Here is a 27,928-nt window from a genome sequence, read left to right on the forward strand (position 1 = left end):
ATCAGCATGAATAAATGACTAAAAACAAACTGTCAAAGCACTCACAGGCGCTACACTCGTCTCAGACTCCTTTAAAGTTCTTCAGCATTGATTCATCTGATCATATTTTTCTGATTATTCCAGTAAGAGTTTGGTGTGTGAATGATGAAGACTACAATTACATCGTGATACAGCGTTAGTCTTGGCTCAATTGATGTATTTGGGGACTTCAGGGCAAAATTAAGTTCAGGACCCCTGCTGAAGCCCCGTTTATGTATGCTGGTGTGTGTGTGTGTGTGTGTGTGTGTGTGGTAATTTTAACATATTAATTAAAGAAGGTTTTAAAACAAAAGGAGCCTCATCAACACAAGGCATCGTCAGCTTATTAAACTCTTTATCACGTCGATTGATTCTCCGCTTCACACTCAAAATAAAAAATAAAAACTAGCGCAAACGTGTTGACACAGTCAGCTTGTGGCTCTTGGGGGCCCCTGGAGTTCGGGGGCCCCTGGGGAGGTTCTCTTTATGTAATTCAGCGTTGGCTTTAATGAACCAACAGATAGAGAACCTACATGTGAGCACCGTGTGCAGACACATGTATTAACAGACAGCAGCTTAAACACAGAAGTACTATCTTGTTAATGTACATGTACTAATACCACACTGTGAAAATACTCTACAAGTCCAAAATATTACTTTAAAACAAGTATGCAGGTATTATCAGCTAAATGTAATCAAACGTTTAAGTACTCAAAATAATAAAAAAATGGCCGATGTGAGTGTTTTACTATTATATATAATGTATTAATAATAATACTGATGCATTAGAACTATTTTATATACAGTTTGGTAGTTTAATAAACGTATGATGAGTTTGTAAACACGATGCATTGTTATGTTTTATAAGTCTGCAAAGTAACTCAAGTCAGATAAAAGTACTGCAGTAAAAAGCACAGTATATATATATATACATATATGTATATATATATATATATATAGTATATGTATATATACATACATACATACATACATACATACACACACACACATTTACCTCCGAGTATGTAGTGGAGTAGAAGTATAAAGTATAGCAGGAAATGGAAGTATTCAAGTAAAGTACAAGTACCTGACATTTGTACTTGAGTAAACGTATTAATAACTCAGAAAACAAGCGGCGGTGCACATCGGGCTCCTCCGTGGAGGATCTCACAGCGTGTATTTGTGTCTTTGCTGAGATAAATAACGGCCATCAGAGGCTTCACAGCACGCTGCTAAAAAGGGACCGAAGAGGATTTGAAGCGCTCTACTTTTAATAGCATTTGTTTGAGTGCTGTCTGTTCCCGACGTGCTCGCTGAAAGTCATTTGTTTGGCCTCTGAGGACCATCAGCAGATCCTCTCCAAATGCATTTGTTCCCCCTCCGGAGATACAGCCGGTCTCCACAGAGATCCTCTCTCTGCTGCTAATGAGCGCAGGAATCCCACCAAGACACCAATGAAATCAAATAAAAAGCTTTTAGTGTTTGCTTACATGTTGATCTGATTGCCGTTTATTAAATCGTGATGCTAATATCCTCTGAATCGTGTACGTGAGAGGAATAGTTTGACGGTCTCCTGCAGAAAGATGGATACCGCTCTCATGTTTACCACATATATGAAACCAATAGCAGCTAGCTTAGCTTAGCATAAAGACTGGAATTAGGGGGAGGGACAGCTAGCTCACTAATAATACAAGTGATATCTTGAATATATATTAAAAAAAGTATAACTTAGTGGTGTAAATCTGTGTTGAAACCGGCAGGAGGAAAGCTAATAATGCTAACAGCTAACCGCTAACGCACAGAGGTTCCGTTTAGTTACATTAAAATGCGTTCAGGCTCTGCTCAGTAAAAACGAGTACTCGGTAAGGTCAATTATAACGTTAAAATGTAATCTTGTAAATTGTAGTGTTGGTGAGAAACTTGAATAAATCCCGTTGTTTTAAGGAGATGTTTTCACATGAATATAAAATAAATATTAGACGGAGGAAGTGACTTGCTGCTAGGCTAGCTGCTTCCCCCTGCCTCCAGTCTTTATGCTAAGCTAAGCTAACTACGTACAGACATCAGAGTGGTGTCAATCGTCTCATCCATCTCTTGGCAAGAGAGCAAATACTTCCTTTTAAAACAGCCACAATATGTTTATTAAATAAAGAATATATATATACATATATACACAACATAATGAGCAAGAGGAAAACACACACACACACACACTCACACACTTTCAGTATACTACAGTACAAGCCAACAGCCTGTACTGTGTACCAGTGTGTGTGTGTGTGTGTTATATGATGGTGTGTGCAGTGGAGGCAGCCTGTATGGAGGACAGCAGATAGTAGAAAATAGAAAGCTAAACGGTTAAAAGGACTTTTTTAAAAACCAGATGTGACCGTTCAACCCTTTCCAGGAAGAACATTTTCATGTCTCCACATTCTCACACACACACACACACACACACACACACACACACACACATAAAAGTGAGACCATGAGGTCATAAAGTGAGAAGCAACTAAAGGTTCACTTCCTTAATGCTGTAAACTATGACTCAGAACATCTCACATCAGATGTCGTTATCAGGCTCAACACTCCCGTTAACTCGTTCAACTAATTCATGTCTGCAAACAACGTTACAGGATGCGTTTGGTAACGTTAAGAGTTATTGTGAATAACAGTTCACTCTTTAGGGTCAAGATTTAGGATTATTTTCTAGTTTAAATGTCTTGTTCTTTCTGACGATCAGTCCAAAACATTCATTATAATATAAGACCGTGAACCGCAGCAACATTTCTAATTTGAGAAGCTGGAACTATCAATCAAGGCAGTGGAGACGTCGTCAAATGTCTGCTTGTGTACGACTTGAGAATAAGGAACCATAAAATATGAATAAATGAATGAAATGTTGTATTATTGTGTGATGATTATTACTATACAACATGAATTCATGCAGGACCAGAGCAGGAGAAATCAGAAGACGTGAAGAAGAATTAAATCTCCCATCTTTGCTTCTCTTCAAGGCTTTTTGAGACAAACTGAAAACACGTCACAATTAAACAAACACCAGAATATTTCAGGCTCTAGTCGAGTCCTCTCCTGGAACATTTCCTCTCTTGAATCATCATCATTTGTAAAACACAAAAGAAGACCAGACTCATTTTCCACTTCACCCAAAACCACCGATCTATTTCTATAAAGGGACCGTCCTCCACGGTCAGAGCTAGAAGAGCAGCTCTCTACTGTGTGGAGCTGGAACCAGAAAACATTCGCTTTAAGTGATTAATCGCTTTAAATCCAGCTGACTATGAATGATCCGACACCTTAAAACCAGCTCAGACCTGTAAGCATCCATAGAATGCAGCCCTTTGTACATGTATCATGCATGCATGTGTGTTGAACAACTAGCCCAACGACATTATCCGGGCTTGTCTTTGTCTGCAGCCGACGGAGAGAAACCGTTCAACTGTCAGCGTGCCGTCACGACGTCTGCGGGAGGAAAGAATACTTTCCTTCACGGCGTCACGGAGGAGGAGGAGTGGCCCCTCTTTGTCATAACAGGATGCAGGCCACACCGTATCATGGTAGTGCATCAAACCAGAGCTACACACCCTCGACCTCCTTCTTCTACTTGGGTTAAAGTGACGATAAAAGCTTGCTCAACGTTTCTGGCCTGGCTGTTGCCTCGCTTTTATCTCGTCTCTTCCTGTCGGAGCGCCTTTAACCCACCGGCTCTCGCTGCACCGCGTTTACCAGCTGGAGCTGCAGCTTCCTGTTCAGCTGCCACGATGTGATTCATCATGTTTTTCTATCCGTCCTCCATCATCACCGAGCGCTTCACACACAAACAGAAGAGCCCGATTACACCGACTGACCGCTCAGACGTGCAGATGTTAATCTTCAGCTCTCTCTCTACTGTTCTGGTAAAATGATCTCACAAGAAAAAGCATAAATTAGAGAAAAATCCCCCAAAAATAATGCAAATTTGTGTTTTAAAGCTTCTTCGTCCCATTAATATTCTCACGGCCCCTCATATTTATCTGGTGACCCTTTGGAGGGGCCCGACCCCGAGGTTGGGAACCACTGGACTACACTGTATATAAAGTAGTTAAAAGTTAAAATACTACATTAATCACGGCCCTTTCTCCCTCACAAAGAGTACTTTTACTGCTGATACTTTGAATACATTCTGCTGATAATACTTGTGTACTTTCTAAGCAGGACTCCAGCTGCACACATTCACGTGACCCTCCTCCTTTAACCGCCAGCGCCCCTCCCCGCTCTGCTTTTTAACCGCGTTAAAGCCCAGTCGATGCGCTTCTCGAGTGCATCCCGTCTCCATCGCGTCACTAACGACATTACTCATCTTTAAACAGATGAAAACAATGACTCAACTTGTAGGCGCATGCCGGGCATGCCCCGGAAACATACCGGCCGGGTTCGCAGGGCTTGTGGCAGCTTGTGCCATCGGAGGTGTGTGAGACTTTTCTTGAGCGACTGGTTTGTTTTTTAAAGCGATAGTCGAGCTGATAATCATACTTTATTGTTATTATTATTATTAGGGCTGTAGCTGACGATTATCTTCATTATCGAACCATCTGCTGATTATTTACATACAGTTAGTTGGCTTGTCTTGGAACACACTACTCCGCCTGTGGCTCTGGAAGGAGGGACGTCTGAGAAAACAACCCTTGAAGATGTCATTTCTAGTTAAGCTGGAAAATTCAAACATCTACAAGAAGCCCTGTGTAATAAACCGAGGCCAGAGAGTTTGAAAGGTGAGGCTTTTCAAAAGGCAGGGAGGTCTGACACAATTACAAAGTGGGGATAACTATTTTAGATTCCTCTGGTTGTGGAAGTAAAAGCTCCATCACTTTATCCATCTTCCCATAAACGATGTTACGTGAATATTGCATCAGAAAAATGTAGAACTACAAGCCTGTGCACGTAAAAACAACAGAGGAGACATTAACTATGACTCCCAAGGTGCATTTCTGCAAGAAACATCCAATCACAGAGCTTAAAATGCTGTAACGTGAGGCGCTAACAGCAGGCAGAAGCTACAGTTTATTTTTGTTTTGCAATCCGCAGCTTAAATGAATTCACTTTGGGATTTTGTTGGAGTCTTACTGTACGTAGCATGAATCTATTATCTTCATATCGCTTGTTTTGTCCGACCAACTGTCCAAAACACAAAGAAATCCACTTTATTATCACACGAGACAAAGAAAAGCAGCAAATCCTAACAAATGAGAAGCTGGAACAAGATAATGGTGAACGGCTGCATTTATACGACGCCGTTATCTGCTAATTATGATGATAATATTGACATTTCTTCTTAAAAAGTGACGTTAACACATCTCTTATCGAAACAGTTGGTGGTTAATTCTTTCAGCTGTAACGACTATCGACTGATAAAGTCGTGAGGAAACTGTAACAAAGTTGTGCAACAGTTTGCCCCGATGTGTTTAGACCACGAATACAAGGTGGAATAGTTTCGGGATGCACCTTAAAACCTGGTGTTACTCGTCCAAATTTGAACACGCTGCACCTGTTGAAGCTTCCGGGCGACGTGTCTATGAGTCAGCGAGCTACGCTGCAGGTCGGGGAGTGACAGCTGGACCAGGAGAACGAGATCATTAGCTTGTTATTACAAGAGACAAAAGGTGGAACATGCAAAGAGGCAGAATACTGAAACCAGACGGGAGGATGAAGAGCTGAGGCGGAAGGCAGGAAGATGGTTAAGGGTCCCGTGACAGCAGTGCCGGTTCGCAGTCAATGGGTTTACATTATGTGACACACACACACACACTCTGGGAACTTGGTAAATTTGGCTAAACAAACGCGATGGTGATTTCACTCCCTGGGCTCAACAAGCTCAGGCCTATAGATACCGAGGGCAGGTTGCAGGAGCGTTACCTGGCAGAGCAGGTTCACGTGCAGGTTCAGATATGAATTCTCCAGTTTATGTTTGAGGCAAGATATAAACTACATTGCATACACAGTTCTTTTCTGGATAGATTTGTGGAATGAATCAAGTCTAAACTTTCCAATGGCAACGTTTGACTGACATCCGAGGGTCTTTAGCAGTTTTAGCTCTTTTTAACAAGCCCACATAGTGCTGGTTATGTACCGTTAGCAATTTAAAACGTCTGTCCCTTTACATCCTTAAATATTTGGGAGAACCCATTGTGCTATTGTGCTTGTATTTCACTGGGAAAGTGGAGGCTAGTTAGCTCGAATCTGCAGCTCCCCTCAGGGCTTCAAAGAGCTTCACAGTGAGTTTCGGCTCTATTTGAGCAACACATTTACTGTTCAGGTTCACTCTCACTGCTGTTAGCTGGAAAAAGCCACTGTACTCTACCTGCTCAGCAGCAAACAGCAGACAGACACATTCAGAGACTAGCTGGTGAACATAGCAACACAGATACTTCCCTCAGGAGTTGGAGGAGGAGACCAAAAACGGAGCTAAAAGAGAGAGACTATTGGACTTCTATTCACCAGGTGAACTCAAACATAACTCCTAATGAATGATCACGTTGCTCTGTAATGGCTGGATGTACAAATAAACAAAACAAGTTCACTATATCAACTCAAAAGATGATGATGTGTCAATATTGTGTTTAGGACTTGTATATCCACTGCACCGTGGCTCGGCAGTGATGGCGTACTTTTGTAGTCGAACAGGAAGTCAGCATCACCCGCTTCTACGTCTGAGGAGAAGCCGGGGAGGAGAGGACCACAAGTCTTCATTACTCATGCTCTGAGCTACACGATAACAGCCTCTGATGGATGACACCTTCAAGTTCCCATTAAAAAGGTAAGCAGTGCTCATAAGCAGCTTCTGGTGCACACTCGTTCCATATTCACTGCTCCACACAGAAAACATTTAACTCATTTCCTCTATCTGTGACTTCAGCCTCTTTAGAAAGATCAAGAACGTGCAGTTTGCCGGTGTTTGAAATGCTGGGAGCACTCCACCTGTTGTAAACTACAGCGCTCTGTTTGCAGAGCCGAGGGGGTCTGAAGGGCGCTTCCTCCTCGGAGACCGACCCCATGAGGCCCAGCGGTCCCATGAGGAGAGGACAGTCTGGGGTTGAATGAAACTCCCCACGAAGATAAAATTCATCCATATTGCTCGTTTTATTCGACCAACCAAAGACCTAAATATGTGTTCAGTTTACGGTCACGTAGGACAAAGACAATGATCAAATATTCACATTTGAGACACTTCTTGAACAAGTGAATTTTTTGCATTTTTGTTTTAAAATGACGACTATTAATCATTATCAGAATCGTCCAATTCATCTTCTGTTCAGGTAATCAACCAATCACTGCAGCTCTAAACCTGAATATTTTGGGGATTTTAGAGACTTTTGTCGGACAAAACAAGATATTTGTAGACGACATCTTGGTGATGGTCACTATTTACTGACATGTTATGGAACAAACAATTAATTTTCTGATTGATAGAACATGAAAGTAGTAGTTTGATGCAGCCCTACGAGTACCGACACTCAGTGTTTACATTAGCAGCAGCAGCAATATTTAGTGTCCAAGAAGAAGAGATGAGAAGAAACGGGATCTATTGAGTGCAGCTGAAGGTAAACTAGTTCCTCCCATCCTCCTCTCCTCTTCCTCTCCTCTCCCATCCTCTTCCTCTCCTCCTCCTCCCTCGAGTTGAAGGTTAATGATGAAGGGACACAGCAGAGGAATACAGATCGGAGAGACGTGGATGGATGTGGAGAGAGAGGCTAAACCAGTGTGGAGCAGCTGTGGCGAGAGATTATGAGCAAATATTAAATGCTAAACCGACCTTAAAAGGATAATGTTGGTAATATTCCGTATTATTCATCTTGTCAATAAATCCCAAGGAACCCTTCTTATAATTAGCCTGATATCTCTTCCTCCTCTTCCTCCATAGCGCTCCGTGAAAACACATCAGTGAGCCTTCATCACCATGAACACACTGGAGTTCATTCTGACTCACTCCCACATACAAACACTCACTGGAGCGCCAAACAGCAGAGAATAGCCCCCAACGAATGCACGAGTTCCTCCTGTTTGCTTGATACAAACTACAGTCAGCAGCTGCTTTAGGAAACTATTTATCCTTTAAAACAATATTTATTCAGAAATCAGAATTTTGAAAGATGTACGAAAGCATTGAGCCTTCAAAAAGAACAATATCGAATAGTCCTGCTCTCCACTATAAAACATAAACACGTTTTAAACTGCTTAAGCCACGTAATAAGCTTCTTCTGTCTGTGGAGGCAGGAATGGAAAACGCAGCGACGTTCCTCGTGGTGTTTTGACACCGACCTGGAAAATACCCGCACAGAACGCCAACACTTCAACCAGCAGCAGGAAAACTGAAGACTGACCCAGTTGTAGGACTTTAAACACCCGCTGCCTCTGTCCTTAATTTTATACCAGCAGGGTCACTGTGGTGTGAAACCATTTGTCAAAAACGTCAGCTTCTGCCGGCGAAATGCAGCCGAGCGTTCGTTTCAAAGCGTGCGCCCGATGAGGCTCCAATAAAAATTGATCTTGCAAAAGAAGAAGCATATTGAGGCGCTATGCATACACCACTAACGCTGATCAACAACCTGCAAGGCTGAGCGCGCGTGTGTGTGTGTGTGTACACGCTCTCTAGCTCAGCATACTTACAAAGCTTTGCATCATTCAATAGGTGTGCACAGACTCATTGATTCTTCATAAAATTGCAGATGAGAGAGCGAGCCGGCAGTAATCAGTGTGTACACAAGAAGGCCTGAGGCTTCATGTATGTGTATGTGTATGTGTATGTGTATGTGTATGTGTGTGTGTGTGTGTGTGAGTGAGATGGCACAAATTGTGCTTTGATATACTTGGCTCAAGTTTAATTCAATATGCTGAGTTCAGCAGTCAAGTGTATAAATATGTAGTGTATCACAATATCAGAGATTTAGCCGAGGAGGCGATAATATTTTTATAATAAAGTCAAAGTGTTCTCTTCTCTCACTGCAGTCAGCCATCGTTGTGGTGAACATAGTGGAGCATTCAGCAGCTTAACAGTGTGTTACTGTGAGCAGCACTTCTAGATTGTGGTATTTGTACTTCTACTGAAGGCTCAGAGTACTTCTGAACACTCGTCTTTAGGACACTGCACCTCAGTGGACGACCGTCGAGCCAGAACCTCCTTTTCAGGGCCGAGCCGGCACATATTTCTGGCTGGACTGCGTCTCGTTCCCGTGATGACAGACGCTCACCAGAGACCAGAGAGACAGATCTCACTGTGTGGCGAACCGAACCCAACATCTGAGCACAGAAACGGACCAGAGTGACTCTGGAAACTACAGACACACACTTATAGACCAGCAGTCCACCGAGCATCAGTCCCCATCAGCAGTCTGTCTGAGCAGCAGCAGGCCTGTGACAGACTGGAGGACCTTCAGTGCACTGGATGACAGTAACGTGGATGTAAACGCAGTGAAAACATGTCAGGGGGACGCTGCGTTATAATTGGTATGGCTGTGCAAAAAAAACTCACACAAATCTCTCCCAGACAGAAAATGCATGCTCTTAGTTTTGGAACTACAATTCCCATAATTTGGGTGTTGTGGGGCTCTGATGTCACCATGGAGTCAGTGAGTTGTAGACACAACCTCATCCAGAACTATTCTTCTCTCAAGAGGTGAAAGGAAGCCGTTTAACTTCCGTTTGTTCACATTGTGGCAGATTAAAAGTGTGCCGAATTAGCTATTAGCAGTTCCTGTTAGCAGCGAGCTCGTGTGTGAACACACAACATTCACTGGATGATTCTCAGGCGAGTTCTGCAGTTACACAGAGCGTCTCTTTTCTATGATTGATAAGCAGCAGTAGACAGACGGGTAGGTCGCCCGATGGGTCTCGCTCAGTCTGAAAAGCTCTCTTTAGATGAATAAACAATAGTAGAATATCATGTTCTGATCCCCGACAGAGTGAGTAAGAAAGACGAGGACAGACGGAGGGATTCACATATTCCCATCAATAACAAACACTGCATACTAACAGCATTGATGTCTGAATGACCTCTGACCCGATGCTGCGGCTGGAAGCACATTAACATGAGATCAATCACAGAGAGAAGAGCCTCTGACGTGCGTAAAGGTATGAACTTGACCTCTTGTAGATTGCAAGCAGCTTCCATGTGACCTGATAACACGGGTAGCAAACATATGACAGCACGTGTTTTCCCACCATATACAGAACCCATCCTCACACAGGTTAACGCCGTGATCGTTCCTTTACATCGCCGACTCTTCACCCTCCATTTTGAAGTTGTTTTGGCGTAGCAGACGCAGAAAACCGCGCTCGGTGCACATAAACACTGCAGCCTGTACTTTAACATGGAGTCTATACTTCAGCTCAGACGTGCAGCGTGCACGAGCAGAGACCACGTCGCGTTCACGGTGAAGCCTTGATCCATCGAGGCCGGAGATAAAGCCTCCTCTGACACCGCGTTTGACCTCTTTAAAGTTTCAATAAAGTGGTCATGAATAAGAGGCGAGGCCTCTTTTACCGACCACAACACTGGAATATTGTCTAAATGAGAACATCCAGGAAGCCTCATCATGAACCGCTGTTCTAATCTGTTGATGCACTCGTCTGGTCCAGATTTAAATATCTCTAATAAATCCAGAAGTCTTCGTAGAAAGCTGCTGTTTCTGCACACAGGAGGGATTTCTGCGTTCTGACCCGGAGTGCAGACTGAATTAGAGAAACGGCGTTCGTGTTCTCAGCTGCTTCTCTGCATGAAACTGACTTCACCCCAGAGCAGCTCGTCTTCCACAGAGAGGACAGAAAGAGATAATGGAGGACGTTAGTCTCAAAGGGAAGCCGTCCGTCTGAGCTTTGTTTAAAGATGCAGTTTGTTATATAACCGCATGAGCCTTCACAATGGATGTAGATTAAGAAACGGCTGATTTGAATCAGATTTCATGCATTGATCTGTAAAAGTCTTTATATCGTCTGCACATGAACCTGGACTTTGACAATCAGAGACTCAATGAAATGTTTGTGGCAATTAAATCACTGATGGTAAAGCACAGCGCTCATCAATGACCAGTTATGGAGGAATAACTGTATTGTGATGATACTGCAGCAATCGTTACAACTGCAGAGACTTGGTGCGTGTTAACAAGCAGGAACAAGGACAGAATATTAATTATGCATCTTCTCCTTTAATTGTTTGGTTTGTAAAACATCAGAAAAGTGTCCTAGTTTGTTTCGTCTGAGCAGCAGTCCAGACTATTCCATGAGCTCGAATGTAATACAAGGAAAAGCAGGAAGGAGAGAACCATGAAGTTATTGGTATTTGTGCTTCGAAACTGGTTTAAAGGATTCAATTCTTGTCAAAATATTCGGCTCTGCACACTTTTATTATTGTTTGGTATTAAGGCGCCGTGGCCTGGAGCGCATCAGGAGCAGCAGCACACTTCAGTTATTTGGTCTGTGTTGGTAGTCCAATAACATCTCCACCAACTATGATATTGGCAACAACCGGGGGAATAAAGTAGCCCTCGAGTCGAACCTCGACAAGCTGCAAGTGTTTGCTCTCGTAAGGAAGAACAAAAATGGCCGCCTTTATCTGTGCACTGATTAGCAGCGAGGGTTTGTTGTGGAGCATTAAGGGGTCCACAGCAAATGTGTGCCAATTCATTTCCTCAAGGTCTGCTGCGAGAGAGAGAGACACGAACTCCTCCTCCGGTACGGTCCACACGTGGAGAGATTACATCTTTTATTTATCACTTCTTGGCTCTATTTTTCCAGCAAATTCCAGGCTGGGGTGCAATCAGCCAAGAAAGAAACCCTCCCTCTGTGTGTGTGTGTGTGTGTGTGTGTGTGTGTGTGTGTGTACTTCTGTTATTCTTCTTTGTAAGCATGCCGATCGAGCCCCCGCCCCCCCCTCACTCTCTGGAATAACAACCCAGATTCTGTTTCCCAATATCTGGGAATATATAGCCTACTTATTTTGGCAGGACATTGGCTGATGTGTGTGTGTGTGTGTGTGTGTGTGTGTGTGTTGAGAGTGTGTATTCCCAGTGGCCCTTCACAAAGCCCACATGCATTTGGGTGTTGGGGGGGGGGGGGGGGCGTGTCATGCAGTCACTCAAGTGTTCAGATTGCATTACGACTCAAATTAACCATGCAGCGTAATGGGATTACAGCCCTCAACGCTCCCTGAGAAGGTGTCCCTGAGTCTGGTCAGCTCACAGGTGACAGACACACTCACAGACCTCCGGGCTGAAGCATGCATTGATAATAAAACGCTGCCAACTGAAAACTATCCCTTCAACTCAACTCAACACCGCGACGGCTGCAGCCAAAGCCCTCACCGCCGCTGATTACACACAAACGCGAACCAATTGGCTGCAAACTGGTGTGAATCACGGCCCGTTTAAAAGAACCGTTGTGCTCAATACGCTTCCTCCTTTCCAAATCTCCTCTGCGTAACAAGGGAGTGAAAAGATGCTTTTGTTTGCCTTTCCCTTTTTGGAGGCGACAGGAAGCTTGAAAGACACAAATGAACATGAAAATAGGGACAAAGTGACAAAGTGACAAAGGGAACGCTGGGCATCTGATATGTGCGCTGGGTCATTTAAATCTCAAAGGAGAGCCCGGGAACATGAACATACCAAATATATGGACGTGAAACCAAATGGTACAGTCGTTGATTGTGTTGTTGGTGAAGTAGAGCTGCAGCTGTAGGTTCAGAGCACACACACACACACACACACACACACACACACACACACACACACGTGTCTGTTCCTGTTTCACTCCTCTCGGTGGGTTTTAAACAAACCGACGTGCGGCAACTGGAAAGAGCGCGTTGACTTCTGTAATGGTTATTCTCTGCATTCCAGTAATAGCACGCCGTAGATGCTCTCCGTCTAAATATACACCGGCGATAATGTGAGGCTGCATATTTCACTCAGTCATTTATTAGCTGCACGTGTCTGCTGATCAAACAGCTATGTGAGCCCACAAAGACACAACGTGCATAAACAAGAACTGTGCCACGCTCAGAACAACTCATTCAAATGCAATGTGTGTCAGTTGACACCCAACCCAGCACTTCCCTTATTACCCAATACTTCATGTTAAAAAAAGATATGTTTCTGAAGAGCAAACGCATAACCTGATGTGATCACATAGCAAGAAATAGTGATATTAAAGCATGTAAAAGAGCATTAATGCCCAAATGTTTCCACTTAAGCTCAAGTAATTCAACATAGTGAATATATTCATCACTTTTAGGGGATTTCTGGCTGCCAGTCTCATGACTTCACCCCAAAACCAGCTTCAATAATCTGACTTTTGTGTCTCACATTAGCCTAATTCATTAACACCTCTGAAAACATTAGATATGGTTATTTATTCTCATTCTGGGGAAGTTTCTCAATGAAGTCTGGTGGTGTTGAGATGTGAAAACATGTGAGGATTTCTTTTGTTGAAGCCACAGCTTGATTTTCAACGCAATTAAAAGGATTTTTTTTTTTTTGGGAGGCTTTGTACCCAACATTTTACATTTCAAACTGGCCCCCGAGCACAACGGGATTTAAATGCCCCAGTCACACATTCCCATTCATGCACACAGCAGATTTAAAGCCCCATTGTGGGCTCTCTCTCGCTTCACCCTTTTGTTGTCAAACCCCCGGTCACTTCATGCACCTTCATCACTCCATATTCAATCCTAAATGTGAGTCCCGTTGTTTGTTTTCTGGGTGGGTTAAATTGTCACAAAGAGGGTTATATTTGCCCGGTTCCATCGCATCCACTCACCGACTTGCAGTACGTTGTCCACGCAGCCGCTCTCCAGCAGAGCGATGCCTCGTCGGAAGGGCAGCCGCGTTTCGTCGCCGCTCTCCCCGCCACCGCTTCCGACCTCCTCCCCGCTTCCTCCGCCGGTGTTGTTGAACGACGAGTACATGCAGATCTCCCGCTCGCTCCTCGGGAACGACCAGTACACGATGCGCCTCTGCACGGGCTCCGGGATCCGCTCGAAGCGCTCCTCCACCCGCTGGAACGGCCACTTCTCCGCGACTCTGCGCGCCGCGATGTCCAGCAGGGTCTCCGGGTTCTGGGTCGTTTTGCTCGATGATTCTCCGCCGTGTGAGGCTCCGGAGCCGCCGCCGCCGCCTCCGACGCACGGAGCCCCCAAGGCCCGCTGGCCTTGTCGACACGCCGCGTTGTATCTACAGCAGAGCCGCTTGGCTGGAGGCTGCTGCTGCTGCTGGACGCGCTCCGCCATGATAGCTCCGCTTTAAACGGGCAGACGGAGGAAGGATGAACGCACCGTATGAGAAGAGGTTACACACGGCTTGCTTGTTGGCCGTGTATGGCCAAATCATCCTTTTAAGGAAACATGGGGGCGGGGCTTCTCCGAGCTTTGTCAAACCCCTTTGTTGACAAATGAAGAAGAGAAGGCGGGGTCTGTCCGGTTAGCTCGATGCTGCAAAAAAAAAAGAAAAAGGACCGGATGGCGGAATTCCCGCACGGCCGTTAATCCTTTTGTGAGCTTTGATAAAGCTTTAAAAGCGGTGGATACAAAACCACCGACTCTACTGCCGATACACGGGCATTACAACCGGAGAGAGACGCGGTGCTGCTTCGTGTGGCGGCGGTGAGCTGCAGGAAAGCCGGACTGAACGCGGTGATCGCGGGCCTGTCAACACCGGAGCCTCGTGGTTTTGGGGGAGGGGGTCATTGAACGCAGCACCGCCCCCACGTGTGTGTGACGTTTAAAGGTCCACTGGAATGTGGGGCCGTTTAAAGACACACAGCTCGCTATAAATATATAGGGATGGGAGAAGAATACTATTACTGTAGTAATACTGCTACTAGCAAGTATAAATGTTTAGCTTAGTTTATTTATTTTGCACAATACTACAATTATTCTGTCTGTATATATACTATTTTAGTTATTGTGGATTTTTTACGTATTTAATAATCTTTACTGTTTTATTACTTATTTATAATACTTGTTTTGATCTTAGTTTTTTTACTATGTCTCTTGTTTGCACTATACTATATCTATATATATATATATATATATATATATATATATATATATATATATATATATATATACACTCCACTATGCTGCTGTAATCCTGTAAATTTCCCCACTGCTGGACTAATAAAGGATTATCTTATCTTATCTTAAACAATAAAATAAAAATAAACAATAAATAAATATCACAGTGCAGGAAGAGGCAAAAAGCCAACTGGGTTTATTTGAAGCCTCCACCTATATAATATTAAAATGTTTACAATATTACAGAAGATGTTTTTACAAGATATGAAATATAACAATATCAATACATTACAAAAAGAAAGAAATGTATTTTCATTATTCTCAACATGGTAAAGACCTGCTTTGTGTCTCACACACACAACCGTTCAACCACAGGCGTTTTTACACAACCCATTGTTTTCAATTGTAGTGCGTTCAGGGACCAGTTTACACCTGAGGGGTCCAGGTAAAATGCAATCAAACCAGCGGATAAAACACAAATCCAGAAGGCTGGGCCCCGAAGGGCAACTGGGCAACAACAACATGACCATTATCCCCAGTGAACTCTGTCCAGTTGGCCCCGGGGGCGAGAACGCTCATGTAGAAGTAATCAGGATCAGAGAAACAATTACAAGCCCTTTATTGTGTATTGTATTATCAGTGACTGAGGACATTCACCCTGCACAGCTGTACTTTAGTACAATTGCAAGGTACTTGGTATTTTCATTTTCTGCTTCTCTATTACATATAGTCAGCTACAATTCAGAGGGGATAATACTTTTCACTCCATTATATTTATTTAACAGTTATAGGATTGAAGGATGATGTATTGTCATTATTTACAGAGGGACGCACAACGACATATAAAGCACATTTACAACACAAACACGACAAAACTAAATTAAAACAGTAGTGCGTTCCTGAAGTGCATTTTTTGAGTTTGCATCAGGAGGAATGTAATCTAAAGTGAGTAGTTAGATTACACATTAAAAATCTTACAAACAAAAAAATACAACCAGTTGATGCACTTCGGACAGTGGATGTGGTTCAATAGATGCATGAATGTGAGGATGAACGATTGAGGAGCCAAAAACGTTGTGATGCACTGCAGTAAAAGTACTAATACCACGCTGTAAAAATACTATACTACAAGTAAAGTCCTGCATTCGTAACATTACTTTAAGTAAAAGTATGTATCAGCAGAATTTACTGAAAGTATTAAAAGTACTCATTGTGTATATCTATCATTCAAATATGTACTTCTGAGATGTAGCACAGTAAAAAGTACAATATGTACCTCTGAGATGTAGTACAGTAAGAAGTACAATATGTACCTCTGAGGTGTAGCACAGTAAAAAGTACAATATGTACCTCTGAGATGTAGTACAGTAAAAAGTACAATATGTACCTCTGAGATGTAGTACAGTAAAAAGTACAATATGTACCTCTGAGGTGTAGAGGAGGAGGATAAGTATAAAGTGGCAAACAATGAAAATACTCAAGTAAAAGTAACTTGAATTTGAACACAGTACTTGAGTAACTGTACATAGTTAAATTATACGACTGCAAACCTTAATTTCTCCTAACATCCCATCCACACAATAATACTTTGTTTATCTCAAACACTTGTATGTGGCGTTTTGTCAGTCAAACATGTTAGAAATCTCCCTTTGATCACCACCAGGGGAACATTTAAGTCATGATTTTAAACAGTTTCATTCGTGCATAAACACTCTGTTTGTCACTGTGATGAGTCCCTCTGTCTTGTTTGTATTTTTTTACAGTACCACCTGCTGCTGCTGCAGGATAGAGTCATCAGCAGCCTCATTTCAGCACACCCTGCTCCATGCTGTGTAAATGATTCAGGCCCCCTGGATGAAAATCTTTACAATTGTCTCATTCCACCCTGCAGACAGCGCGGTAATGACTGAGCCTATTCACTCAGCGTGGTGGAAACAGCAGGTGGGCTGAAGGAGGAAGACGACAACACGGACACACACATGACACACCGTCCTGAACGAGACAATCGCCTTCTAACGCCAGAGTTTATATTCATCTTTTTAGGCATTTCTCCTTCATTGTAATACATTTAAATTTCAGACGCTCATTATGTTAATACAGCTCTCATCTTTGCTTCACTGAGAGTGCACACGTTTCCCGGAGACACCTCATTTATTACACCACGCTGCTGCTGTCTTTCTATCGTCCGTCCACACTGAGATGTCTCAACAATTATTAACGTGTGTGGTTTTGAGAGAAATATCTCACAACTATTGGATGGATTGTAATTTAGTGCAACAATTGACGTCCCCCTCTTAGGGTGAATAACGTTGGAGATGTCCTTGACTTTTCTGAGCAAATACTGTTACCCTAACCCTAACCCTACTGTTACTGTTACTACCTGTACAATTCTGAAACTCGTGTCACTACATGATTGTAAAATGTCAAAGCTAATTCCACGTTTCTTTTGTTGCAAACAGGGAACAGTTGAATCAGGTTTACAGTGACTCATCACAGGCAACAGTAAAGGATGAATTGAGTCTTCTTCTCGTTCTTGTTACTTTGCCTTCACTTGATTCTGATGCAGCGGAGTCACAAAGCACATCCTGTACGTCAGTTAAAAGGAAACAGAGCGAAACAAATCATCATACATTCAGCCACCGGCAGTGAGAATGCTAATCTTTTTAAAACGTACCAACTTAGAAGAACATTAGTCAATTAATGTACGTTTGACGTCAATGAAAATATATTGCAATGCAATTAAAGCTGTTTCTTGCCATTTTAAAACACTACAGCTGCTTAGCATCAACATGCTAGCTGTTATTGTCAACATGTTAGCATTTAGCGTCACTGTGCTAAAGTACAGCCTCATGCAGACTCTTAGTCATGCTTGAATGTTGCACCAAAAGCAAGTTTGGATCACCAACTGGATGCTAAACCCCCCAAAAGAGTCCAAGGTTCCCTGTGTGTGTCTATCACCGTCATCAGGAGACAAATGTCCAAATGTTTATGAGTAATTATCTGCATAACTAATGACAATCAGCCTCAGCTGTATGTTGTGTTCACTGCTGATTAGCAACTGTCATTCATGCTCAACTAAGATGGTGAACAGTTTACGTGCTAAGCATCAGCATGTTAGCATAAATCATAAAGTAATGAAGCAGATATTATTCAAGTTATTGCTACATAGCTGCTTGAAACTTCCCCAAAAAAGTGCATATACTATAATACTGCCCCGTAGTAAGGCTACCTGCGTTTATTGTAAGTCACTGAATAAAAGCAGCATTTCTTGCAACATACAACATCATATTTTAAATACTATTCAGGTATCAGGCATGAAGAATGCTTTAAGACTCCCATTAACATGATTTCCATGGATGGACTCTCTCTGCTCAGCTAAGACGGCTAGAACGGGGTGATAATGACACTCTGGCTCACTACTGGGGATAATCACACGCACACACACACACAACACAAACCATAGTATCTTTTCACGCTGGGCTCATTTGCATTCTGATCAGTATGCATGAAATTTCTCGCTGAACTTTAATACCCTAACTGCTGCATAATACACTTTAATGAGCATAAAAGTGAGCATGACAATTAAAACTTGCATTAATCACTGAACACTGAGGGGCGGGGATGTGGGGATGAGATGAGAGAGAGAGGGGGAGGATACCAAGGACTGGGGGGGGGGGGGGGGTAGAGAGTACACCAGAGAGGCTGGAGGGAGAGGGGGGGGGGGGGAGAAAAGAAATTGAAGTGAAGAACGGAGAAGGGTGGAGAGTAGGGAGCATACAAAAGGAGGAGGGGAGAAAGAGAGAGAGGATTGAGGTGAGAGCTCTTATATCGAAGTGTTGAGGAGCTGGAAGAGGCGTCACCACGGGAACGGAGGATGAATGATGTGTTTCTATGAGGACAAGCTCTTCCTGTTAGCGCTCATTTTATTTTTATTCCTCCCTTTGTTCCTCTTTTAAAGGACTGACAGGGAGTCTCTTTCACTAAAGGGGATTACGTTATGTTTGACAATAAAAAACCAAGCAGTTTTTGCACCTTTATCCCCCCCCCCCTCTTTGACACACATGCTTTGGAAGTTATGAATATTCAGCTCAAAGACACAATGCACAAATGATCTCATTTAGATATCTCGCACCTCGGGGTCTTTCCCTAGAAAACGGAGCTCACGTGTAAATTAAATTCTCTCCTCTGATCACTTTGCATGCGATTCCAGATTTTTGCCGCCGATATAATAAGTGCTGTTTTTCTGAAATCTCCTGAACGAGTAATGCAGATGTCAAAGAAAGGTTATGAACATATGCTGCTAAAAATGTGAACAGTGACGTCACGCATTGGTTAGTGGTCTGCGGTTTTGAAGCCTTGAGTTCGGCTTTTGGCCGTCGCCATCTTGGATTTGTGCAACCAGTGAACAGGAAGTGACCATATCTGGACTGAGGAGGAGTGACGTAGAGACGTCGTATACGTCTCTGGTACCTGTCAATCACCGTGTAGCCCCGCCCTAAAGCATCCCCTGCTTTATGGTCTGTTTGACTCTAAATGGACCACTAAATTAACATCATGCTGTATTGAAGAAGACTTGAAACTAGAGATTGAGACCATAAACTCATGTTTACTGAGGTAATAAATCAAGAGAGAAGTAGAGTCATTTTCTCATAGACTTCTATACAACCAGAGGAGTGCAGCTTTAAGACATAATACTGTATATATATACAGTATATTGGCCTGGCCAAACCAAATAATAAATAAAACACAAAGGGTAACCAAGATGGACACCAACCACAACTAAATACAAGCTAAAACTAACTGGGGTCTAAAGTGTCATGTTACTGCATCAATATTTATACTTTTGCTGATCTGAATTATCTAAATACTTCTGCAGAAAACCCATAAATACAGACACAGATACAAATATTCACATACAGCCAACGCACTGACCTGCGTATGAATTATTTGCTGCTTAAAATACTGTATAATTTATTGTGTCCTTTAACATGTTAATTACAGCAATTAAATATCAAGATGTCTTCATGCACACACACACACACACACAAACACACACACACACACACAGCCCATAATCAAATCCTCATTTTCGTTGCAGAGTTGACACATTTCTTAGTGTTTGACCTCCTTTGTCCTCCCTTTAGCCGAACTGAGAAGGATGTATGTGTGTGTGTGTGTCCATGTACATGTGTGCATATGTGTGTACATACGTGTGTGTGTGTGTGTGTGTGTATGTGCATGTGTGTGTGTGTCAGCAGGGGGCTTAATAAAAAACCCTTCTGCATTTCCATAAATCAGAGAGGCAGGTTTGTTGTCACCCAGTTGAGGGGCCTGAGAGTGAGGCCCCGGGGCCTGTAGGGATTATAAGACAGTCTCTCTCTGTGTGAGTGTGTGTGTGTGTGTGTGTGTGTGTGTGTTTCTGTAACGGTGCCCACAACTCATCGTCGGCGCTGCATTCACTTAATGTTTAAAACATATTCCGTCTTCTCATATTTTGCCTTCTGCCTGTGTCTCCTTTCCTGTCATGCAGAACTCTGCTGCCCACTTCTTTATGCACCTCCAGTCCTAATATCTCCAGAATATATTTAAATACAGATGCAACTTATTGGCCAAGTATGTGGAGACATACAAGGGAGTTGACTCTGGTTTTAAGTTGCTCTCAATGTTCTTATAGAACAATTTACAGGAACAACAAGAACAACAAAGACCGGTCAGGATCAACTTTACGTACAATTAGGTGACAAAATAGGTGAAGATATAGATATATATTAAAAGAGCAACAATGAAAATACGACGACAAAAACACGTCTATATGCAAGTTAAGTGTTTATTGGAGAGGAAAGGAATATGTTTTAGATGACTTTAAATACAGTATTGAATTATAGTGTGTTTGACTTTTGGAAATACCTTTTTTTAGATTGAATATCTATATATATATGTTTTATGTCACGATTGTACAATATGTGCAGAACAATGCAGGACCACACACTCTTGATAATGCTAACATGCTGATGTTTAGCAGGTGTTATGTTTACCATCTTAGTCTTGAGTGTTAGTCATTGATTGTATATAAGACAAATTACAGTTTTGACCGGATGGTGGCGCTAGAGGAGAAGTTCACTCTAATGCAAATATGCAAACTGACTCACATTTAAATACATTTAAAAACCATTAAAACACAAACACTGCACCACCAACATATAAATACTGGGTTTAAACGTGGTCCAGGTTCATACCAGTGAAGTTTATTGACTTAATCACGTGATTTACATTAATAAACATCAACACCGGTCGATCGATCGCTTTCATTCCAACACTTTGAAAACCTGAGCATGGAGCTCGTGTGATGCTGCCAACTGTCAATCAACACGAGCTCTTCTCCCAAATTTGAATGCGACTTCTTGCCCACAACCACAACACGCAGTCTCAGACATTCAATATGACCACAATCCTTAATAATTCATGCTATAATGCTCATATAATATTATTAATATAATCATAATGTAATCTATGTACCAGACATGATTTTTAAAATGAGCTGTCCAAATGAATAATTTATTGGATGAGGCTGGTTAATAAATGTTTTAATCATCTGAACTTTTTCATAATCTGTTCGTGTAACTCACATCACAGACCAGCTCACCAGTTAGTTACTACTTAAATGTAGTTTTACTCATATCTGTACTCTCATTTGTGAAGTAATATCCAGCTCATTCACAACCTTTGTCAAATGGAATGTTATGCATCTGGCTTTGAACATTTCGAGGGTAAAATACATCTGATATAGATGTTTCTCAGTTTATCAGACAGTTTATAGTCTTCAAGGCTCATTTTAATCTTTCCTTTTAATTCTGGTATTCTGACGCAGATTGTGGAGATTGTAATTTAGTTGTATGAATTGTGTATCAATAAGATTCTCACTGGTTCCAGTGGAAGTAAACAGACCATGAAGAACTAGAGCTCTGAGAGCGCAGACGTCCACCAAAAGTGAGAGATGATGAGTGTATCGGTTCCACTCCCAAATGAAATGGGTTCCTTCTCGGCCAATGCTGCACCTTTACACCAAGTGTCATGAAAACTGGAGCAGTAGTTTCTCCGTAATCCTGAAGACCAAGAGACAAACAACTGAACTGAAAACAACCTCCTCGGTGGAGACAAGGGAGTAATCAATGGATTATTATTATGATTCTAGAGGAAGGTATTTTTCTAAATACTGGGTATAATTTGTAATATTTGTTGCACTAATGATATCTAAATACTGCTGTTACAGTCAGAACCAGAACCAGACAACGTTGCATGTGCTTTGGTGTGTTTACTCGCGTGCTCACAGGCTTCTGTTTTAGAGACACTGTTGGAGCAAATTAAGACTGTGGGCTGAAAAGTTCAACTAAGCCGTCAACATCTCAAACAAATGTGCAAATTGATTCAACGGACAAAGACCCAGATGAACCTGAACGACAAACAAAAAGGAAGTTAGTCTTGGGAGAGGAAGTATCTTTGAGCTGGACAGACACACGACATGTATACATATCACATTCTCACTATTAAGCTGATGTATACCTGCATGGTTTCTGAATTACTCAAAGTAAGAGGTGACTTGTTGGAGCCCTTATATTTAAAATAAAACAGTTGTGCAACATGTTTCATCTCAAAGATTTATCTTTAGATCTTCTCTGTTGTATTTCCTACTTCTTCATTTAAACAGTAGGTTAAACAGGGACGGAGGACGAGACGGAGGGTGAAAGAAAAAAGAAAACTGACCCAGAACCTCTGGGCATGTCATGCAGCAATTTAAATTAATTTGAGACTCAAACAGGTCTCTGAGCCCATCATTTAACCCTCATCATCATTTATGTTCTTTTCAATTACATGACGGAGTTTTAAACGATTATTAAACTGCAACCTCTTCTCCTAAAAGTTAATCAGAAAGTTTTCAAAAAAGAGTTTTTCCTGATAAGAGGAAAGCCCCCCCCCCTCCCCCTCCCCCTCTGGTCCTCAGAGATAAAGACAGCGTGGGCGTCCCGTCTGATGGGATCCGGTGGGTTTGAACTGGTGAAATTGATCCCTGTGGTGGATGCGCCGACAGGCCCGAGGAGCCGGTGCTCCAATGAATTTGGAAGGAGAGAAGAAGAGAGCGAGGGGCTTTCTGTTTGTTCTGCCTCTAAATAATACAGCGCAATGACAGCCAGCAAACAAAAGCATTTGTGTAGCAGAGAGCGATGCCGGGGATGAGATAGAGCACAGAGGAATGCTTGAATTACAGATGAGAATGGGAAACGTCTTTTCTTTTCTTTATGTTTTGTTGTGTGTTAAACATTGATGGGAGCCAAACCAGTGGAGACGGTGCTCGACCATCCCCAAAAAAGCCAGTAAAAGGAGCTGGAAGCCTAAACTGGAGCACTGGGCTCTGCTCCCACGTGGACACATTTAATATTTGCCAGTATAAAATATCTTCTAATTTTTTTTTTAAAGCTTAATTGCATTGCTTCAGGGTGGAAAAAAACAAATGACAGCCATGTGATTGTACCCAAATTCCCTGAATGTGATTAAAGATAAATGTGTAAAATTTCAGAGGGGGGGGGAGGGGGATTTATATTTATCCCTGAATAATTGACAGAGCTGCATTATACTGCTGTAGGAATTATTCTGCCTTAAAATGCTCATTTCAGTGTGCATGTGTTTTTTAACATTCATGCATCTGAAAAATAATTGAAGGGCCCGAGCGCTGCTGAATATTTCATCCCCCCGCCGCCTCTTTCTTTCCCCAAAATTTTCACAGTCTGAACGATGGCTTTTGCACCCAAAAAAAGAAGGATATGAATTTTTCAGGCTTTTTAAATAATTAAGCCCAAAGTGTTTGGGGCGGCGAAGCCCTGATAAACTAATCTGAGAGGAGGAAAGGTCTGAGAGCGGGGACATTAGAAATTTATTATTTTATCAGCAGCTATTTATTATTAACATAGAGAGATCCCATTAGCATTCATAGACAAAGGGACTCCTGGGAGGATGCCCTGTGGATTTCAAGGTGATACATTAAAAGTGAGAAGTTAAAAGTATCGGCTTCGGCCCCTGATCTGCATATCAGCCGACGTCTTTCAGTCCGGGAAGTCAGCGGGATTTCTTCATTTTCTTGGGGAGGATTTCGTGAGCGGATGGCAGATTCAGGACATGAAAATGAATCGGTCTGACTCCACAAAGTCACGTACTGAATACTTCATCTTAGGATCTCAGGGAAGGTCGATACGTTTTCTGGGAATTCGGGAACTTTAGCGACCATTCAGATTCTAGTATACGCTAAGTTTATAATGATTCTTTTTAGCCACAATAGCGATATAATTCTAGGGATGGCAATGTTAATCCAGAGTTACATATCTCAACAATTGCCATGATGTTTTGTACAATCATGTTCCCCAGAGGATGAACCCTCAAGACGTTGTTGACGCTCTGACTTTTCCTCCAGCGCCACCATGAGGTTGACATTTGTGGGTTTTGAGTGAAATATGTCAACAGCTGTTTGAGAATCATCACCAAACTCTGCATCATCTCGAACGTCAACTTCATGAGGCGCTAACATGAGTCGGTCAGTGTTTACAGCGTGTTGCCCCCAAGTGGCCACAAAATAGATTAATGCAGGTTTTTTATTTAAATGACACATGGTGAGGTATTCGGCTGCTTCCAGTGTAGACTCAATCTTTTTAAATTCAACCGGTACTATGCTACAACAGAATATATATTCGGGATTCACCATTTCTCAATCAGAACTGGCTTCCTGGCTTTGAAACTGAATTCAAATCATCTTGTTGGGACATACATTTCACAGAAGTTATAATGACAAAAGTATGAAAACTCCCCAAGTATCTGAGACTTTCCTTCTGGAGTCTGCTCAGAGTTTCCTGTGGTGAAGGTAGCTGGTATACGAGGGAACTTGGACTCTTTGAAGCCTTTGAGGTCTGTCAAAATGTGCAAAGACTGAGCAAAGTCAAGCGTGACCAGACGGAGAGGTGTGCAAGACCCCAAAAAAAAAGATCCAATATCTGTCTGCTTGATGTAAGAGAGCAGCTACATTGATGGGTGGAGGAGTCTGCTGCCTCCTCCTCTCTCCAATCCCACAAGAGAGGAGAACGGCTGAGAAAGACATGCCAGTCCACCCCCCTCATCTCAGCCAACACACACACAGCGCACGGCCTTTATGAAAATGTCCTAAATTCAATCAGGTTCTGCAAATTTCATGAGCTGGCCGTCCTCCTCCTGAATTTCTTAACGGGGCGTCAAAACAATCACGACGATGACATCTGACACTCTGAGCGCTGAATCAGAAAATCAGTTATCTCAGAGAGAAACCGACTGTGATTATTAACGGACGGATACGTTCTTATCTCTCACCTCTCTCTGAGTCCAGACCCCCAAAAATACATCTCATTACACTTGAAATGTGTGGGGGAAATGTAACAGCACAGCTTTTACTATTGTCATCTGGTACTTGGAGGGAAATGGAAAAGAAAACCCCCCAAAAAGTCATGCTAGCAGTTTGGTTAAGCTGTGGTACTTGGAGCTAAATGCTAACATGGTGATGTTTAGCAGGTACAATGTTTTCTCGACATTTTAGTTCAGCGTGTAAACATGCTAACATTTGCTAATTAGTGCTAAACACAACAGTACACATGAGGCAGATTAGATATTTTTTACAGGTATTTGGTCATGTACCAAAGATGAAAAGGTTTAAAAGGTGTTACATCCACACGTTTCAAACAAATAGGGGGAAGAATTTCACCTCTACTCGTGGGTCCATACAATCTAAATCTAAATCAGTCAACGCTGGCTGAATGTGAGCTAACTGCTAACGGCTAACTGAAGGTCCGTCTCTAAAAGCCATCTCCAGGTGAAGTTATCTTCTGGGACGAAACAAAAATACGAGTTGTTTTCTCGTTTCTGCGTCTTTGGATTTAATCCAATAAACAAACTATCAACACGTACATGAACCCTGTACCTTCAGCTTGATTGACAGGCCCTACAGCAGCTCTACTTCTTCGTCCTATCATGTTGGACTGAGGACAAACTGGACGCTACAGAGACTCACTATCGCCTCTCGAGGTACAAGAAGTATTATGAGACAGTACGGGGCGGGCCTAGCTGGTTAGCATGCTAATTTCAGTACACATCTCTGCAAAACAACGTCAACACTGTGACCTCTTCACATTCTGTTAATAATGTTATCATATAAACACATTGCACCTTTAAGGGGTCACCACAGTTATTACAATTCATCCTCAACCTCAAATGCTAACCTCATGGTGGCGCTAGAGGGAAAGTTAGAGGATCACCAAAGTAAGTAGGATTAGTCTTGTGGGCTCCGTGAATGTCTCCACAAAATTTAAAGGAAATCCATCTGATAATTGTTGAAATATTTCAGTCTTTGCCAGTCCGGCTAAAATAAACAAGTTCTACTCTCTGTACAGTTTACTGAATAATAAAGAATCATTTAAAACTGGGAGAAAAGGAAGAAGAAACTGAGTTTGATAGGCAAACGTCATCGTCGTCGTCTGGGTTGTCGGAGGGAATATAGACCAGATTAAATGAGGACGTTGGCTTTCATCAAAATCATCATTTGCAATTATAATTTTGAGGACCCTCTTTCAAGAGACATTGATGTATTTTACTTAAGCTTCAGATTTTAACTTAAGCTCTTTTCTGCATGTTCAAAGAATCCTTTTTTTTTCCTACTCTATGAACTGTCTCTTCTTCGACCGGTGCAAAGGAGTCTGGGTAATGTCAGTGGATATATATATATATATATATATGTATATATATATATATGCCTGGAGTGGTGGAGCTCCTCTGTGACAAAATTCTCATCTCTTCTCTCACCCAAAAGAACCCATTAATATTTTAAATTAATGCAAATAACCATAAATGATGAATAATTGCCCCATATCAAAATTCAATTACTGTTAAACACTGACGAATCGCTGATTGAAAATTATGAATAATTTCTCTGACAGAGTGAGAAGGCCTGAGAGGAAAACTGTGAGAACAAAAGAAGGGCGTCTCAAAGCACATTGTCACTGTGGATGTTTCATCACACACCTTAACGTGAAATCTATTTTATAAGATAGAATTTAACCCCTTCAGCTGCAACCATTCAATAATATAACCTATAATAATACATGATATGTAGTTGTTGAGTATATTCTGTTAATCATCTATAATATCGACAACGTTCAAAGGCTTAACGAGGGTAACGGTGTTCGCCAGCGGGTGGGATTTTCTCATTTCGGAACTTTTTTATCCACAATATTCCCATTTTAAAATTTTTATTTTGTAAAAGCCTTCATTTCACATTCATCATTTTACATAGTATAAGTATTACTACGAGTAGATTCACATAGTATTGTGCACAACACTTAGCGGTACATTAGATAAGCCTTTACTATATTCTCACTCATTTACTGTGTTTCAAGTCAGCTAAAGTGTTCTTTTTGGACTTTGAGGAAAAATGACAATCTTTCCATGACATATTTAACTTATATATATATTATTATATATATTATATATATTTATTTAACTATTATTACTATCCTTTCATCCTGTAGGCTCTGGTTTTAGACACTTCGGTCCTCCATTTTGTAGCTTCCTCTCGGATGCATGCTAACGATCGCTATGTTTTTATAGAGGTTGACGCTCAGAAAACGTCCCGAACACAGCAAAATGTGAGAAAAAGTAGCAGAAAATAGAAATACTCAAGTAAAGTACCTCAAAAATGAAATGTACTGAGCTACCTTCCACCACTGTCTTCAGAACAAGTCTCTTAATCAACACTGAATCTAGAGTCGTGTACATGAACTCATCCTGTTG

The 27,928-nt window shown here is 42.0% G+C and overlaps 1 protein-coding gene across 2 annotated transcripts in view; it reads right to left on the reverse strand.

Moving 5' to 3' along the window:
- Nucleotides 1-14,740, reverse strand: part of LOC142972034 (zinc finger SWIM domain-containing protein 6-like) — a 35,509-nt gene extending 20,769 nt beyond the window's left edge. For both annotated transcript variants that reach the window (XM_076112933.1, XM_076112861.1), the window contains exon 1: nt 13,822-14,740. In XM_076112933.1, coding sequence (XP_075969048.1) covers nt 13,822-14,290 — 469 coding nt within the window. In that variant the 5' untranslated portion in view covers nt 14,291-14,740. The remainder of the gene's footprint in view (nt 1-13,821) is intronic.
- Nucleotides 14,741-27,928: the final 13,188 nt, after the last annotated feature.

Source organism: Anarhichas minor, unplaced genomic scaffold (assembly GCF_050575085.1).
Source record: "Anarhichas minor isolate MPS153535 unplaced genomic scaffold, ASM5057508v1 ptg000002l, whole genome shotgun sequence".
Taxonomy (NCBI): Eukaryota; Metazoa; Chordata; class Actinopteri; order Perciformes; family Anarhichadidae; genus Anarhichas; species Anarhichas minor.